The following is an 18,464-nucleotide window of genomic DNA, read 5'->3' on the forward strand; positions in this document are numbered from 1 at the left end:
AGTTCCTGCCTGGCAAGTGCAAGGTCGTGAGTTCGGTTCCCGGTACCGGAGAAAAACAAAACAAAAACAAAAACAAAAACAGATGAATGGGTTAACAAAAATGCACCATCTACATGTAACAGACTATTATTCATTCTTAAAAGGGAAATAAATCCTGACATGCTACAACATGGTATCTTAACTAAAATAAACCAGTCACACAAAGACAAAAATAAATATAGTATGATTAGGCACCCAGAGTAGTCAAATTCATAGAGGCAGAAGAATGGTGGTTACACAGGCTAGGGAAGAAGGAACTGAGATTCTGTGTTTAATGGGTAAAGAGTTTCAGTGGTCTACAGAATGCAACCTTAAAATGGCTAAGATGGTAAATTTTATGTTAATATGTAAGTTATCAGAATTTTTTCATGGAAGCTCATTTGACTTCAAAAAAAAATGTAATGCTATGCACCAAAATTATTTCATATTTTCAGCAATAAAGGCAGAATTTCTAGAATCTAGTTGGTTTATAAAATACAGGAAACTATGCAAAGGAAATCACTTTCAAGCATGAATAATATCCCACCAGTGGGTACTGGTGGGTAAGAGGTTCTTTCTAAAGCCAAGTGAACCTTTGAAGGTTCTAATTCCAATTCTGTTGGAATTGACACAGAAGAGAGATGATCACCTAAGTCCCAAGCCAGGCACTACCTTTATGGGCACAGTTCCCACAGATATACCTGTTTCCTTCGGGCAAGCTCTTCTTCTTCCCTCCTTTTCCTCTCTTCTTCCTGTTGCCTCCGAAGAATTTCCTCTTGCTGTCTCCGGAGCTCTTCTTGCCTCTTCCGCTCTTCCTCTTCCCGTTTTGCCCTCATTTCTGCCTCTCTCCTCTCCTGCTCTAGCTGGGATGACATGAGAGTATTCTCAGAAATTTAAAACCAAGCACGGAATCACCCAAAAGCACTGAGCTGCCAGCACTTCTGGAGAGGCTGAGAGGAACAGGCCCTGCCACTCACTGTTACTTGTGCTATACCTAGATGAAACTCTGTATGCAATCTCAGGTGTCATGTCACAGCAGTCACAAGGGCTTTATGTTCTTCCAAACTGAACGCACTCTGCTCTCCATTTTGGCACTTTCTCATCTCATATTAAATTACACCACATCTAGATACAGGACAGGAAGTGGCCAACATAGGAATAACATCAGAATTCTTATGCGGTGGTATGTCTGCTATTTCTTCACTCATCCCTACAAAGAATTTTTTGAGTGAAGATCTAACAGTGTGGCTACAAGATCTCAATAGCTATGTCATAAAGCTACTAGTGTGTGAAATTATATTTGAAAACTAATCACTTAATCAACTATCATTTACAGTTCCCAATACCAGTCAAATCTAGCACCTAATAATCTCCAGTCCAACTGCCACAGTTATAGTTCAGGCCTCCACCATTCTGACCCACATTTCTAAGTCTCTTATCCACTTTTCCCATATGTAGCTCTGCTTGTATCTGCTGCCTCAAAACCTAATCCTTACCAAAAAAATCACTCCTGGGCTTACACTTGACAGCACTTTGCACCCTAAAGAAGTTCGAACGCTTTCACATGATATGTTCACGATAGCCTCATGACTGGCTGGTGCCAGCTTCTTTAATCTCCTCTCTCATCTTTTGTCAAAGTACAGTGACTCCAAGTTTTCAAACTTGCACTGTCTTCAAACTTGCAGTGATCCTCCGGCCTTGGCCACTCAAGTGCTAATTACAGGCATGCACCACTTTGCTCGGCTTTCTTTATACATTTCTTTAACTATTACTAGCACAACACTTCCTTCAGCTGCAACTCACTTTTCACCTCCTTGGACTCTGTTGTCCCTAAACCCTTCAAATGAGCTAAATCCCACTAACTCCTTAAAGTGAAAATTAACTGGGGTATTGTCTATCAAAAGTATCACCCTATTCTTGATCCCACCTCTCCAATTGGGTAGCTGGTCCGCGTTCTCCTGACTACCTGTAAGTGCTCCTTGCCCATCTCCTCACCTACACCCACAAGGCTGCAAACTCCTGAATGATCCTATTATTCATGATCTATTTGTTCCCTTACAAAGAACCGAGAAACTGGAAGACACTTGAGAACTGTTAAGAATTATGGACTCTCACTCATTTATGGAAACAGACCCTAACTACGAACCTTTCCACATTCTGTGCATTCTAAAGACTGTCACTACTTCAGGGGATGAAGACTCCAGTAAGTGTAAAATTGAAACAAGACTCCCTCAGGGTCATGAGAACCCAGAAATCTTAATGACACCAGGTGTTATACAGAAATCCTCTTCTAGCAGGCACTAAAACCAAAACTCAATATTCCTTCTTCCTCCAGAATATGTGAATGAATACAGTTTCTAACGATAATGTTGGGCTTTTCACTTTCATGTCTAGGAATAAGGTTCACTGTGGGAACTCAAGCCACAGATCAGAAGGAGTGGATATATTCTCAGTCTTAACTATTTGCAACAAAGGTTTATTCCACAAGTAATGTAACTAACATGATCATTAATGTTTCATCTAACAATCATCACTCATTAATTTTGTTTTGAGGTCTTTTTTGAGAGAAGGCACAATAAGGATAGAATATGAATGTACTTATATCGTAAGTACATCAGTAACTAGAAACAGAAAGTACAGTGGTCCCACAGTTGATGAATGTTTTTGCTTGAATGTGAACAATTTGGTTTGCAAACAGAAGCATTTGGCAAAATTTTGTTTTTGTTTGCAAACTCTGCATCGGATAGCTAGCTAGAGTGAGGTGACTAAACAGAAATGCTACATCCTGCAGCTCAAAGGCATGCAGTCCCCTAAAAGAAAGAGTTTCAGACCTTTGCAGCTTTGGCTTTTTCTAGCTGCTGAAGTTGTTCCAGGGCAGGGGCTGGTGCTGTGGTGTCCAGGGGAAGATCCCATACACTACCACCTTCCCAAACTGTAAGACAAGGGAAAAAAATGACAGAGTTTACACACATAACTAACGTAACTGGGTCTGAACAAGCATCATATACATCTATTTTGCTTTAAGTAGACAGAATTACCAATGGGTTCTCTTTTCTATCAGTAAACTTCTCTACAAGGAAAGGAAGCATTAGGTATCTATTCGGAAACTGATTTCATCCTCACAAAGCTCTATAAAGGCATCTATTCACATCTTCATCTTTACAGATGAACAAACTAGTTGGAAAACTCCCAAGGGCACAGGGTAAGCATGTATGCGGCCATGGCAGGATTTCAACAGCAGTGTATGAGATTCCAAAGCCCACAGCCTTCCAATAGCCAGATAGGCTCTTACTAAACACCAACTAGAGAGAACTAGATGCTGCACACTGAGAATATTACTAAATGGCACTGAAGTATTCACTTAAAAATTGTTATAATGTGAAATTCAGCCCAATAAAGACAAACAGCATGTGTATTACAGCTGGAGCTTAAGAAGTCACTTTCCACCTGGTCCATGTGTCAGACCTCAACAGAACTGCCTGTTCCACCAATATCAAAGACTTCAAGTTTAAAAACTCCCAACCCCAATTTTTCTGATGAAAAAGATCAGAGAACCAGCTAAGGAAGGTGCTCACTTCAAAGCAGGCTTTCTCCTCCCCAAATTCGTGACATCTGCAGCATCAATGTATGTATCAATCCTTAACTTAAAAGGAGAGACCACTCTTACTAAGCTGTACTTAGGGTTTTTTCTTACTCTGGTTTAAGAGACCAAAACCAAAAGACTTCTCCAAATTCGTTAGGGCAACATAAAAAAGAGACGCTGACCTAAAACTCAAGAAACTTCATATACTAAATAATTTCCACCAAAGCCTTAGCAGTGTATTTTTAACCGTATCTTTAATCTTTTGCTGGGATCTAGTAATGAAACTAGTAATAATGAAACTTTCTGTTAACATTCAATACAAAATGGGTCAACATCCTTGCTACAGTTTTTGAAAGTTAAATTACAAGATTATTACTACACCTTTATATCCTCCTGCCTGGAGTTGTACTGTGAAGGCCAACTTAAATTTTTACCTGTAGGTTGTGAGGCTGTTGGCTGGAGCTCCCAGATAGAGCCAGTATCTGGTACTGACACAGACCTAGTTACTGAGGGAATGATGTTCTGATCAGATATTCTGCAAAAGGGAAATAAAAAAATTAACGTGTTCTTATAACTTATGAAAAAACTAAAAGAGGAATTTCCACACTATTTCTAGGTTTTCTAGGTTGTTTGGACATAACCCTTTTTTTTTTTTTTTTGAGACAGGGTCTTGCTACGCAGTTCAAGCTGGCCTTGAGTTCACTTTGTAGCCCAGGTTGGTCTCAAACTTCCAATGATCCTCCTGCCTCAGTCTCCTGAGTGTTGGGATTACAAGCATGTGCCACCACACCCAGCTCCTTTACTGCTTTAAATAAAACCTAGCACTACCAAAGCAGATAAGAAAGGAACAAAAGTAGAGGCATAGCGATCACACTTACAGAATTTTCTGTGGTACACCAAATACTAGTTTCCACATGACAGCTATACCTGTTGTCTTTAAAAACCTCAGATTATCTCAATAAAAGTCATGGGGGCATTATAACAATAACAAAAAAGTGTGTATTTTAGGTGTGTCTATTTTGCACGTGTTGAGTTAGCCAAGTCCACTAGCCTCTCAGGGTTTCCATTTGCCTCTCTTTAAAACAGAAAGACCTTACCACTAACTTGCTTGCCTCTGGGTTAACGCTCAAATGAGAAATGTGAATTCTTTTGATTATTGGACAGCAGGGTTTTGAGAGCAGTGACTAACACAACTTCAGAAGCTAGACCAAATATTCTGAATGACAATCTGACTTTCTGCATAATTTTCTTCTCCTTAGGCCTAACGATTTCTGGATTCCAAAAAATCATAACCCTATGCAGCATTATTAATGTTTTTTGAGGTATCACAGGTAAAAATGAAATAAAAAATTCTACACTGTAATTGTTTTGATACAAGTTCCCTAAAACGATACTAATTCTCAAATGTTCATTATTCTTTATTAGTCAACCTGTAACTTCTATGAGTAAAATGACCAAGTAAATGCTTGACTCTAGCTAAATTCGCTTTTAAAACAATAGTTTTTATAAACATGCAGATATGTGCTATTTATGAGCATTCCAATACCAGAATTCACACAATGCACTAAAATTCCTTCTCTTTTGTGAACATATCCACTGCTCATACACAAATGTGATGCACAATGGAAGGGCCACCAACCTCATTTTCAGAGCCTGAAACTGTTGGAGAAGAAGGGCCAATTGTTGTTGCTGCTGGGAGGACAAGGCTGCTTTCTGCTGTTGAGCCAAAACCTGTGCATATTGTTGCCTTCAAAAAGTTAGGGAGAAAAAATTAGTGTAACCTGATCTACCCTTATTTGTTTTAGTTCACTAGAATGAGGCACTGGAAAACAAAGTTCAGTTCATACCTCCCAGGAACCACAATTAGAAACAGCATTCAAATATATTTTACAATTTTTCATAATAATTGTCACACAGCCAATTCTGCAATTCATTGTAGAAAGACATACTTTGAGTAAAATAAAGTCACAAAATGTCAAAAAACTGGCAAATGCCCTCAAGGTAATAACACCCCTTTACCAAATTATAAGGGGGCAAAAAATAAAATAGATCGAGACAACTATCTGCAATTGAAGCTGCCACTGAAACAGAATCACCTCTATAAAAATTCTCCAATTTATGCTGCCAGGGTAGGGAAATCAAACTCAGGAGCAGTCTAACACTGAGTACATTCCCAGACCTTTTAAGTAATTGATTTATTTAATTTGAGACAGGGTCTCACTTAATTGCCCAAGGTGGGACTCAAACTTCCAACTCTCCTACTTTGGCCTCCTTAAGTGCTGGCATTACAGGCACAACATGCTCAGCTTCAAGTTGGAAATTTTTAGGTAATTTTTTTCAGTATATCTGTAAAGACCCAGCGTAAATATCTTCAGCTTGTAGGCCATGCAGTCTCTGCTGCAACTACTTAATTCTGCCTTTGTGAAACAAAAGCAGATATAATCTATACACACAAGGGCGTGGCTGTCACCCAATAAGACTTCCTTATGAAAACAGGTAGCACAACCCCTCCAGACTTCGCCAATCTTGGCACCAAAGTGAATCTTATTTCTATGAAAGAGACATACAACCTGAGCAATGCTGCCATCATTCTACACCACGCCTAATAGTGCAAACATTAACTTCTTCCCATCCTCTTGCCCATGTGTTTTCTCTGAGCATTGAAACCTGAGCCCCTTAGAAAGCACTTCAATTGTCAAATGTTTGTTGGCTCTTCCTTTTTATGTGTCATCATCTGCAAACTTCTAACATTTAAGAAATAAAATGAGACTAAATTAGAATGAACAGTTGTTAAACAAGTATAGTGACATGCACTTGTAATCCCGGCATTCTGAGAGGCCGAGCCAGAAGAATCCAAGTTTGAGCCCAGTCTGGGCAATTCAGTCACTCAGTGAAACCATCTCAAGATAAAAAATAAGGGCAAGGAACAAAGGCCCTGGATTCAAGCCCCAGTTATCACCCCCTCCCCCAAACTACAGTATAGTCTCATGTAAGCCTCCAGCACTCTGCTGCAAGGTGAGCCTCAGGAACAGAGTCTATTGAAAGCCCCTCCAGAGCTACACTCATCCTACTGCATTACTGCTCTTACTGTATTAAGAACTGTTGGTACTGGAGGTGCTGCATCTGGTACAAGGCTGTGAGTTCTTGCTGCCTGGTCAGTCGTTCCTGGTCCAATTCACCCTGGGAGTAGAAGAGTGGAGAAAAAAACATCATTAAATAAACTGCAAAGAATGTAAAAGCTACTTAGTACCTTCATCTGCAAGCAAAATGAATCTAAGACCTTTATCTCCCATACCAACTTGCCCAAATCCTGCACTAAAAACACTACATCTTAAAAAACTAAACAATGCCATCTAGTGGAAGAAGGTAGTGTCTACACCATGAGGCCCCCCAGCTGAGCAATGGTCGTCTGTACTTGGCAGCTGCTCTCCGTGGCTGTCTTTCAAACTGAGTGCTGAATTGTACTCCCGTTTTTACTGTATCCAAAAAACTGCACAGCACGTACTCCCAATCTGAAAGTGATTTATAACTCCTGAAAACATGTAGAAATTAGAGAAATGGACAATGCAGAAAGGAGTGCAATTATCTAAAGGTCAATGGTGATGTTGAGAATTTGCAATGGCACATAATGAACACAGGAAGCCAGTGTATCTATCTAAGTACATCCAAAGGTACTGACATATGGAAAGAGCTTTGAAAATTATTACTATACTAAAAAATAGGGGTTCCTATGGCTATGAATATATCAAGAGGTTAGAAAAAATAAGCTATACTAAGCCCCTATATTTTTAGCTTATATTTCAAATAATATGACTGGAATTTAAATCTTATAAAGTTAAAACTGCAAAACAGAAAGAAATGTGAGGTATAAAGTAAAAGATAACATGTGTGAAACCTAAGCAAATCATGTATATACAGTCTGTATCTTTCTTATTCTACATATACTGCTTATATATTAAAACAAAATATTTGATATACATCTTGAGGTGGGATCATCTGAAATTCAGGGACTTTTTTTCTCTTTCTTATTAAGCAACTGCAGGATAAAAGCTACCCCAGGTCAATCTACATAAGCTAGGTATGGTGGTGCACAAATGTCAACCTAGCACTCAAGAGGCTCAAGGTGAAGTAGGAAGACCACAAGTTTTAGGCCAGCTTGAACTATGAAGCCAGTTAAACCCTGGTCTGAAATATAGACATCATCTCAAAAAAACAAAATGAACAAATGCCTTCTATGTGAAAACCTAGGTTTCAAGAAATATTCCTCATGAAGGTGTGCTTTCTTCGTTCCAGTGTTACTCAGGGCAAAAGCAACAGCTAACAGACGGCAGCTGTCCCCTCAAGTGGATATGACTGAGGCTTACCTTCTATATAAGAAGGTAAGAAATGGACTGACTGGAACAGGAATGCCAAGATCCAATTTATGAGCTTTGGCTCCCCACACACGAAATCTCAATTTGGAAGGAAAATAAGGCTTAAACTTGGTATGTATGTTGAATCCATGAACAAAAATACATAGTGTAATCTTTCTTTGGACTTAAAACAACTAGGATACTACCAGGAGTAATAATTCTCACCTAAGAATCTATGAGACATGAAAAAAGGTAAATGGCCACAGTACTTATCTATAAACTCCCATAACTACAAGAGGCTCTGTCTTATCTTCATCTCGTAAGAACTTACCACTATGCCTGTCACAGGCCCTCAATGTACAGTTGATGAAATTAGTCAGCGGTATTTATTACTGTAGAAGAAGTGCACCGCAGGTATTTTTAGACAGGGTCTCATTCTGTAGTCCAGGCTAGCCTTGAACTCACTATGTTTCCCAAGCTGGCCTTGAATTCATGGTAATTCTCTTCCTCAGCCTTTCAAGGGCCAAGATTATAGCCATGCACCACCACACCCAGCCACATGAAAGGTTTTTTGACTATGATCACTATTAACTATGGCCAGCCACCAGTCACTTTCACCTGGAGATGGAAGAGGAGGTAGATGTTTAGAGATCTCCAAAAGGAACTCTACTGGGAGAGGCTAGGAGCAAATTCAAGAGTAAGGTTAAAAGTTTAAGTCCTTAAAATATCCTGAAGCACTGGTGACTTTATTTTAAGGTAAATCTCAAATTTAAGAATTTTATAAGCTAGAAAACAAGAGGCAAACTGAAGTAAAAGAAAATGTGCAGTTTAACTAGCAGTAATAACTGAAGGAGTCCCACTATACCAAAGCACAGTAGATAAATAAAGATAAAAGTTCTGATATAAGGTTAGGAGAAAGTAAGGAGTCAGGCCATGCAGGATGTGGTAGGTGGGTCAGCATAAAACAGGGCCTTCATTCTACAGCTACTGAAGGTTCTGTGTGTGTGTGTGTGTGTGTGTGTGTGTGTGTGTGTGTGTGTAAGAGACATAAAAAGGAGAGAGGATAGGAAGGAGGGAGGGAGAGAGAGAGTAAGAAGAACATGAATGAATTTGAAAGGTTATTACAGTTTGGTATTCATCCTCCCATTCAGATCCCCCATTATAATCCATTTCAATCACTTTCTAAGGGAGCAAGTGTCTCTGTGTCTCACACATATCCCAAGCCAGTGGGGAAGGCACTCACCATATGAGGAGGGGGAGCTGGGCCTGGCGAGAAGGGAACCCTTCCCCACATTTTCATGATGTCACCAAGGGGCTGGAAGCTTTCATCACATGCTCTCTTCACCAGCAAAGACATAGTGAAGTAGCCTGCCTGAAACCACTCGGCCATCTCCTGACTATTGAAGGGACCTATAAGAGCCAATTAAACACAAAGGCAGTAAGAATCCTTTCAGGCTCTAAAAACAATCAAACAAACAACCCAAAAACAAAACAAAATTCCCTGCATCTGATCATCATAAAAAATGTTACGGTATCTTAATTTACCTCCAAAGATGTGAACAGGCTTCTAACTAATAAAATACAACAGAAACAACTTTGGAAAAAGTTTTGTTTGTATGTTTGGCAGTGCTGAGAATCAAATCCAAGATTCTACACATGCTAGGTGAGCACTCTATCACTAAGCTACACCCCACACAACCTGGTTATTACATCTCACACTCTTAAATTAAGCAGTGCTTAATTATTTTAAGTAGCAAAATTATCTCCATCTAAATCTCTATTAACCACTCATTTGTCAAAAAAGTATGAAACAACTGAAGAGTTACATGCTGGACCTCTTCTTACCACTTATGCATAGAAAGTATATAAATGTTCCAGCTGAACATGCTCCCCATTATTTATATTCTGCCAGAGATTAGTGAAGGCAGGACAAAATACAAGCTATAATCAATTAAACTAATATTACTACTCACTTAGCACTATATCTGGCCTGGAAAAATTAATATTCTTTAAAATTTTTCATTAAAAAATATCCAAGCAGGGCTGGGGATTTAGCTCAGCGGCACAGTGCCTGCCTCACAAGCGCAAGATCGTGAGTTCGATTCCCAGTACCGGAAACAAACAAACAAACAAAAACAAACAAATATCCAAGCATTTTGTATATACAATTAACAAAGTATTCTGATCAATGAAATATTAATGAATTCATTCAACAAATATTTACTAAACACTGATTCTATGACCTAACCAACAGGAATTTGGCAATTTTAAAACAAAGCCTTAGGGGGACTGGGGATTTAGCTCAGCAGCACAGCGCCTGCCTGGCAAGTGCAAGGTCTTGAGTTCGACTTCCGGTACTGGGGGAAAAAAAAAAGAAATTACCTTAATCCCTAAAACAAAGCCTTGAGACTTCCATTTCAGAAATGCGGAGTATCAGATGTACGTTCCCCTACTTCTTCTGCTAAGTACAACTAAAAAGCACTGACATTTATATAAAAAATTTAAAAAGGACATTGAAGAAGACAGATCGACTAGGGACTCCCAGGATGGGAAAATGCTCAACAGTGAATTCCCCAGACCTAGAGTCTGTCTTGGAATTTTTCAATATTACAATGGCATGAAAGCAACACACACTTCAAATTCTGACCTTCTTCCAGCTAACACTATGCAGTATTCTGCTCTCACCGTGCTGGGCAGCAGTGGCAAGACAGCTCCAGTCAGTAACGGGAGAGTGAACATGTAAAATCCATACTGCAGTGCAATGTGTTGCTAACTCACAACATTCAGCAAGTACAGTACATTAAATACATTTTTGACAATATTGTCAACATATGATGGGGTCACTGGGACTTAACCCTAGGGACTACTGGAGAGTTACTCCAAATACATAAGCAAGTTTAAAGATATGCAAAGATAGATCATGCAAATATTAATGAAGAGTTATATTAGCAGATATCAAAGAAATGTTAGATTAGTAAATAAACATCAGAGCAAATAAAACTACCAGAAACAAAGAGGTAATATATAATAATAAAATGTGAATTCACCAAGACACAGCACTCATACATCTGTATGTACCAAACAACAAAGCTGCAAAACATATTAAACAGGATCTGAGAGAACTGAAAAAACAGACAAACCCAAAAGCTGCAGACTATCCTTTGTTCAACATTTGGAAGAACAAACAGAAAATCAGCAAGATTACAGAAAAACTAAAACTATCAAATAACAAGCGAAGTGACATTTTTAGAAGATTCCAAAGAGCAAAATATACACTGTTTTCAAGTACCTACACAATACACAGCACCCAGGGGGACAGATCTTTTGCAAATGGGAAGAAGACCAAGAGATGGAGAGAGAGGAAGGAGGGGAAGGGAAGGGGAAATAAAAAGAATTAAGATGTGTTTGGTACCTTAGACAAATGAAACAATTTCTCAAAAAACACACACTACCAAAACTCAAACACACATAAATAAATAATTTAAATAACTATCTAGGAAGGAAATTAAATTTATAATTTAAAAATTCCACAAAAAGAAATCTCTAGATGGTTTCACTGGAGAATTCCACTAAACAGTTAAAGAATGAACACCAGTTCTAGTACAAATTCTTTGAGAAAACAAACAAGGAAGAGGGGTACTTCCCATTTCAGTTTATAAAGTAAATATTACCTTAAAGTAATGCCAGCACTTGGGAGGCTTAGACAGGAAAGTTGGAGAACAGTATAGGCCATGCAGTAAGCTACAGGCCAGCCTGAACTACATAGCAAGACTCTGCCATCCCCCATCAAATAGTAAGTAAAATAAAAAACCAGATACTAAAGATTAAAAAAAAAAAACAAAAAAACCAAGAAAGTGCAAACCAACATCCTTGATATAGATAAAAAAATCTTTAAACAAAATATTAGCAAATAGAATTGAGCAATATATACAAAGGATTGTATAACCATGGTCAAGTAGAGTTTATTCCAAGGATGCAAGGTGGTTTATCTAAGGAAGCAGTGCTGGGGAATATAGCTCAGCGGTGCAAGCACCTGCCTGGCAAGCACAAGGTCCTCAGTTTGATTCCCAGTACCAAAAAAAAAAAAGTTCACTGTATCCAAGGAAGCAAAGTTGATTCAATATATAACCACCAATCAGTATGATCTACCGCAGAAATTATTAAAGAAAATCCACAGGATACTATCAACAGAAGCAGAAAAAGTGCCTCACAAAAATTTAATACCTAATCACAATAAAATCACTGAAAACAGAATGGAAGCATACTTCCCCCACCTGATAAAGAGTTTCTATGAAAACCCTATAGGAGCCAGGTGTGGTGGTGCACACCTGTAATCCCAGCACTTGGGAGGCTGAGGCAGGAGGATCCTTGAGAGTTCAAGTCCAGCCTGAACTGCATAGCAAGATCGTCTCAAAATGACAACAACAACAACAAAAAAAAACCCCTCTATAGGTAGCATTACATTTAACGATGAAAGACTGAATGCTTCCCGGAATAAGAACACAGGAGCAACAAAGCTGTCACCCCTCTTGCTCAACATAGTGATGGAATAAATGCACAAGAAGTGAGTAAGCAAACAAGAAGCATACAAGTTGAAAATGAAATAAAAATTAGAAAATGAAATGAAAATTAGAAAAGCCAGATAAATCTGTCCCCATCTGCTAAAGACATATTTGTCTACTTGGAATCTCAAGGAAATATCCTAAAAGTGTGTGTGTGCGCGTGCGTGCATGTTAGGGGGTTTCCCTGAACTAATAAGTGAATCCAGTAAGATCATAGAGTATAAGATAAACATCCAAAATTCAACTGTACTTTTATATGCTAGCAGTGAATAAACACTAAAAATATAGTAAATGAGTATTTAGGAGTAAATCTAAAAACACATCCTGAATCTATACTGAAAACCAAACCACACCAATGTAAGCTATTAAAGACATCTACATTGAAGACAAACAGTATTGCTGGTGGGCTGGAGGATCAATGAGGTAAAGATAACAATTTTCAAATTTATACACAGACTCAGCATTACTCCTACTAAAATCTCAACCTAAGATTTTTGGTGAATATAGTCATGATTAACTTTCAAGAAAAGGTAAAGAAACTACAAAGCTAGAAAGAATTTGGAAAAAGAGGAATAAAGTGAGAGGAGTAGGTCTACCCAATTTCAAGATTTACTATAAAGCTACAATAATCACAACCGTGCAGTGCTGGTAAAGGAACAGACACAAATGGTCAATAGAAGAGGAAAGAAGACCTAGAAATAGACCCATACAGATTGTTCAAATGATTTTGACAAAGGAGGAAGAAAGCAATTCAAAAGAGAAAAGACTGACTGGGTCCAGAAGCAAATGGACATCAGAGACAAAAGCAAAAACAACAAGGAACAAACTTGACCTACAGTCTCATACCTTATACAAAAAGTACCTCAAAATGGACCAAAAATGTGAATAAAACAAAATTTTTTTTAAAAATACAGGGAAAAAAATCTCTGGGATCTTAAGCTAGGCAAAGAATTCTTAAAATGAGAAAGAATAGTCCATAAAAAAAGAAACTTACCTACTGAACATCAAAATTTAAAACTTTCTCCTTTGTGAAAGACAGTTAAGATGAAAAAAAAAAAAAAAAAAACCTGGGAGAAAATACACAAAAGACCTATCAATCAAAGAATAGTATCTAGAATAAGTAGTCAAAAATTGACAAACAAGCCAGGTGAGATGGCCTTCAGCCAGCATTTGGATGGCTGAAGTAGGAGGATAGCTAGGTTCATGGCCAGCTTGGTCTATGTAGCAAGACCCTATCACAAAATAGAAAAAGAAAAAATTTAAATCTCCCAACAAAGTCCTGGACCTAATGTCTTCACTAAAGAATTCTACCTTTTATTACTAACCTTTCTCAAAGTTTTCCAAATAACCAAAAAGGAAGGAATATGTAAGGCCAGAATTACTCTAAATCCAAAGCCTAACAAAGCTATCTCACACACACACACACACACACACACACACGTGCGTACAAATCACAACTACAGGCCAAAATACCTTAGGAATATTGATACAAAAAAATCTTCAACAAAATACTAGCAAATTCAGCGGCATAAAAAAAGGATTCTACACCATGACCAAGTGGAACTTATTCCTGGAATGCAAGGATGGTTGAACATATAAAAATTCATCAGTACGATACAATGTATTACAGAATAAAAGAGGGAATGTGATTATTTCAATTGATGCAAAAGTGACAGAATTCATCAACCATTTCTTAATAAATAACAGTAGTTTACTTCATAATGAAAGCTGTGTAAAAAAACCCTACAACTAACATATTCAGTGGTGAAAGACAAGTTTTTATGCTAACAGAACAAGACAAACATGTTTACTTTTCCTCCATTTCTATTCAATGCAATTCTGAAGGTTCCTAGCCAGAGAAATTAAGCAAAAAAAGAAATGAAAGCCATCCAAATTAGAAAGAAGTAAAATTGTCTCTGTTCATAGATATTATCTTACATGCAAAAAACCGTAAGTACTTTTAAAATTAACATTGGAACCAATAACTGAATTTAGAAAAGGAACAAGACACAAAATGAACTTAAAAACCCATCTTCCCAGGTACAGTATTAGCTGCTCAGAAGGCCGAGGTAAGTGATCACTAGGCAGAAGTTTAAGACCAGCCTGTACAACACAGTAAGATTCTACCTCAGGGCTGGGAATACAGCTCGGTGACACAGTGCCTGCCTGGAAAGTGTAAGGTCTTGAGTTAAATTCCCAGCACCAAAAAAAAAAAAAAAAATCCTATCTCAAAAGACAGTTTAAAAAGAAAATTAAGAATGAATAATAAACCTGAACTTAAAAATGAATAATGCTTTTAAAGACATACAAATTATCAATAAACACATGAGGAGATGCTCAGCATCACTATCAGGGAAATGCAAGACACCTGAGGGTAACTAATATTTTAAAAAATGAGTGAACAATGATGTAGAGAAACTACAACCCTTGTGCATTCCTCGGTAGGAATGTAAAATGATATACCAGCTATGAAAAATAGCATGGTGATCCCTCAAAAAATTAAAAACAGCTGGGTGTGGTGGCACACACTTGTTAATCCCAGCACTCAGAAGGCTGAGGCAGGAGGATGGCTTTGAGTTGGAGGCCAGCCTGGGCAACAAAGTGAGTTCAAGGCCAGTCTGAGCTGTATAGCAAGTTCAGGCTGCACACCCTGTATACCCTGTCTCAAAAATACAAAAAATAAAATTTAAAAAAACCCCATAATTTCCATATGATCTAGCCATTCCTCTTTTAGACACACACCTCTGAGAACTAAAAATAGTCTCAAAGATATCTGTACATCCACGTTCACAGCAGCATTATTCACAGCAGCTAAAATGTGGAAGAATACTGTTCACAGCTGTTAAACAGAATTCTGACACACACTACCACGTGGATGAACCCCGAGGACATTATGCTAATTGAAATACACCAGTCGCACACGAAAAAACACTGTAATTCCACTGTAATTCCACTTACTCAAGATAGTCGAAATCAGAGAGACAACAGAATCATGGTTGCCAAGGAAGAGGAACACTGGGTTGGGGGGGCTATGAACATAGAGTTACTATTTAAAGTTTCAATTTGGGAAGATAAAAGGAGTTATGAAGATAAATGGTGCTGGCTGCACAACATTACACATTTATTTGATATCACTCACCCAATACACTTAAATATGAGTAAGATGGTAAATTTATATACAATAAACATACAAAAGATATTATCATTAGCCATTAAGGAAATGTAAATTTTAAACTACAATGGGATTGTGACACAATTTATCACTATATACCTGTCATAATGACTGAACTAAAAGTAGCAACATTATGAAATGCTGGTAAGGATCTGGTAAAAGTGCATAACATACATTCCTGAAGGGTATACAAAATGGTACAGCCACCCTGGAAAACAGTTTGGCAGTAAAAACTAAACGTGAAACCACCCTTCAACCTACTAGTTGCATTTACCCTGAAGGAATGAGCTCATGTTTTCACAAAAATCCGCTGTTTTGGGCAGCTTTATTTATAATATCCAAAAATTGGAACCCAGATGTCCTTCAACAGATAAATGATTAAACAAACTATAACACACTGATATCTACTCAGCAATGCTACTCAGTAAAGAAAATAACTACAAGGTGTGATCAAAACAAGGTGGTGGATGCTGAAATTTTTTACACTAAAAGACATTCTGCTTTTGCTCTTGCTTCAAACACACTTAGCCTATCATTCTTGCCACTTTCTGAAGCAGTTCTGGAAGTCCTCTTCCTGACTGTCTTCAGAAGGTGTGGTAATAAATATAGTGAATGCCGCTGCCGAGTACGATCCAAAAGAAAGGCAGATTGTAAAAATACTTTAATGTGTTCGCATCAACCTTATTCACTGGATCCGATTTCTGGTTCTTCCCCAAAGTCAAAACGTGACCATGAAAAGTAAACGTTGTGAATAAATGTAGGACATGGAGCCACAAAAGCACAATTAAAGACACAAAAATAGGACTTCCAGAACTACTTCACAAATGATAAGAGATAAATGTTTGCAGCGAAGGGGAAGATTCTGAGAGAGATTAATGGCAATGTGTCTTTTACTTTATAATAAATTTTTAAAATGTTAAACATTCAGCGTATTGTTTGATCTCACCTTCTACTGATATAGGCAGCCACCTGCATAAATCTCCAGAGGTTATTCTGAATAAGGAGAGCCAAAGGTCACACACTGTATGATTCCATTTACATAATGTTCTTAAAATATAGACATAAAAAACAGATTTGTGGTTGCCAGGGAGCAGTAGTAAGAGTCGGTAGTTGGGAAATGCAGGTGGTCATGAAAGAGCATGTACCAACCCTGTTGAGATGGAAAGGTTCTGAATCTGTACTGTTATCCAGCTCAGTATCTTTACAGTTTTATAAAAGATTACCATTGCAAGAAAGGGCACACAGAATGTCTGTGTACTATCTCTTACAACTGCATGCAAAGCTACAATTATCCCAAAAGAAATACAATTAAAACACACACACAAAGCCTTACTCAGAGGTATCTTACATTGTACCAAGGTGTAAACAATGAACATATATATACCACATCAGACAGCAATAAATGCTGTGACAGAAAATAAGGCAAGGTACTAAGACTAGGCGTGGAAGGGGCAATATGCCAGAGAGAGCTCATAGAGCGTGCTTGGTAAAATGCTGCCCTGAAACTGATACCAGTAGTCAATAACCAATTTCAGATTTCAAGCAAAGATTTTAAAAGCAGAAGTGAAGATTCCACAAAAATCCTTTACATTCAGAATTCTCCCATTCTAATGAACTTACATACCACAGAAACCTCTTAAGGAATTCATTTGTAACATTTCTACTGGTTCTCCACCTCTTCCATCAAGTCCACTTAAGAAAAGCACTTAAGATCCTCCAACACTGCTGCCATCACCGTTTAATGGCCAGGGAGACCAAAGCACAGAGAAGATGAATAATTTACCTGCCTACTTATCCAGTCAGTATGCTGGAGCTGAGTTAATTAAGCATTTTGCCTATATCACTGTCATATTAATCATCACTTTCTGCCTTGTGCCCAAATCTTTATATACGTATTTTCTTCATATATATGAAAGTCTATGGGCTTCTTTATTATTATACAAATTAACATTAAACCCCCTTCTTAAATGATGCTGGAGTTAATGGCAGACACTTAAATATTTAAAGTAGAAAGGAACAACTTACCTTGAATTTCTCCCTGAGGATCTTTGTAATACCACTTCTGCATTGCTTCATGTAATATTGGAATTGACACTCCTTTAGCTCTGTGCTCTTGCAGTTTTGATGTCAGTCTCTCATCATCTAGTGCACTGTCTTGGAGATAAGCCACCATCTTCTCAGCTTGCTAATAACCAAAAAAGAGGAAATAAACGATGCTAAATTAAAACATATACAGTATGTAATAACAATGCCCACCCTTTCCGGATTACCTGATCTACAAGAGACATTACACAATGAAAAAAGCAGGTTAAAACTTAATTCTCTCCCCAAAATGCCATGAAACAGGTACTACACTTCCATTTTATAGAAGGGGGAGCTAAGGCCCAAGGACATTAAATGTTGCTCAACATCTGAAAATTAAGCAAACCAACTGATATCAAAATACAAGAAAGCCCACGCTTCTAATTAATACACTAAGTTTTTAAACTAGTAAGTCATTGGTCAATTCTAAAATGGATAAACTAAACCTACAGAAACAAGGGTATTATGGAACAAAAGGTTCAATTAAAAATAAAATCTTTTACATGTTTTACTAAGACACTATTCTCCTTCCTTTCTTCAGCATTTCTTACCTCTAATCATTCCATTCTCAAATAGAAATTCTTTTGTAGAAAAGCGTACTATCATTTACATGTAACAATGTATATACAATCTTAGGGAAATGTAGGGAGATAATTGCTAGTATCCTGAAATTTTTTAACCATTCCCTCTGTTAT

At 37.7% G+C, this 18,464-nt stretch overlaps 1 protein-coding gene across 1 annotated transcript in view; it reads right to left on the reverse strand.

Annotated features, from left to right (window-relative positions):
* Gigyf2 (GRB10 interacting GYF protein 2) overlaps window positions 1–18,464 on the reverse strand; it is a gene marked incomplete at its 5' end in the record, with an annotated part of 99,949 nt that overhangs the window by 23,586 nt on the left and 57,899 nt on the right. Inside the window, 7 exons of the mRNA XM_013519902.1 lie at window positions 720–881; window positions 2,850–2,950; window positions 4,036–4,136; window positions 5,241–5,348; window positions 6,690–6,781; window positions 9,197–9,363; window positions 17,713–17,872. Coding sequence (XP_013375356.1) covers window positions 720–881; window positions 2,850–2,950; window positions 4,036–4,136; window positions 5,241–5,348; window positions 6,690–6,781; window positions 9,197–9,363; window positions 17,713–17,872 — 891 coding nt within the window. The remainder of the gene's footprint in view (window positions 1–719; window positions 882–2,849; window positions 2,951–4,035; window positions 4,137–5,240; window positions 5,349–6,689; window positions 6,782–9,196; window positions 9,364–17,712; window positions 17,873–18,464) is intronic.

The sequence above is a fragment of the Chinchilla lanigera genome, unplaced genomic scaffold, assembly GCF_000276665.1.
Source record: "Chinchilla lanigera isolate Chin_1 unplaced genomic scaffold, ChiLan1.0 scaffold00052, whole genome shotgun sequence".
Classification (NCBI taxonomy): Eukaryota; Metazoa; Chordata; class Mammalia; order Rodentia; family Chinchillidae; genus Chinchilla; species Chinchilla lanigera.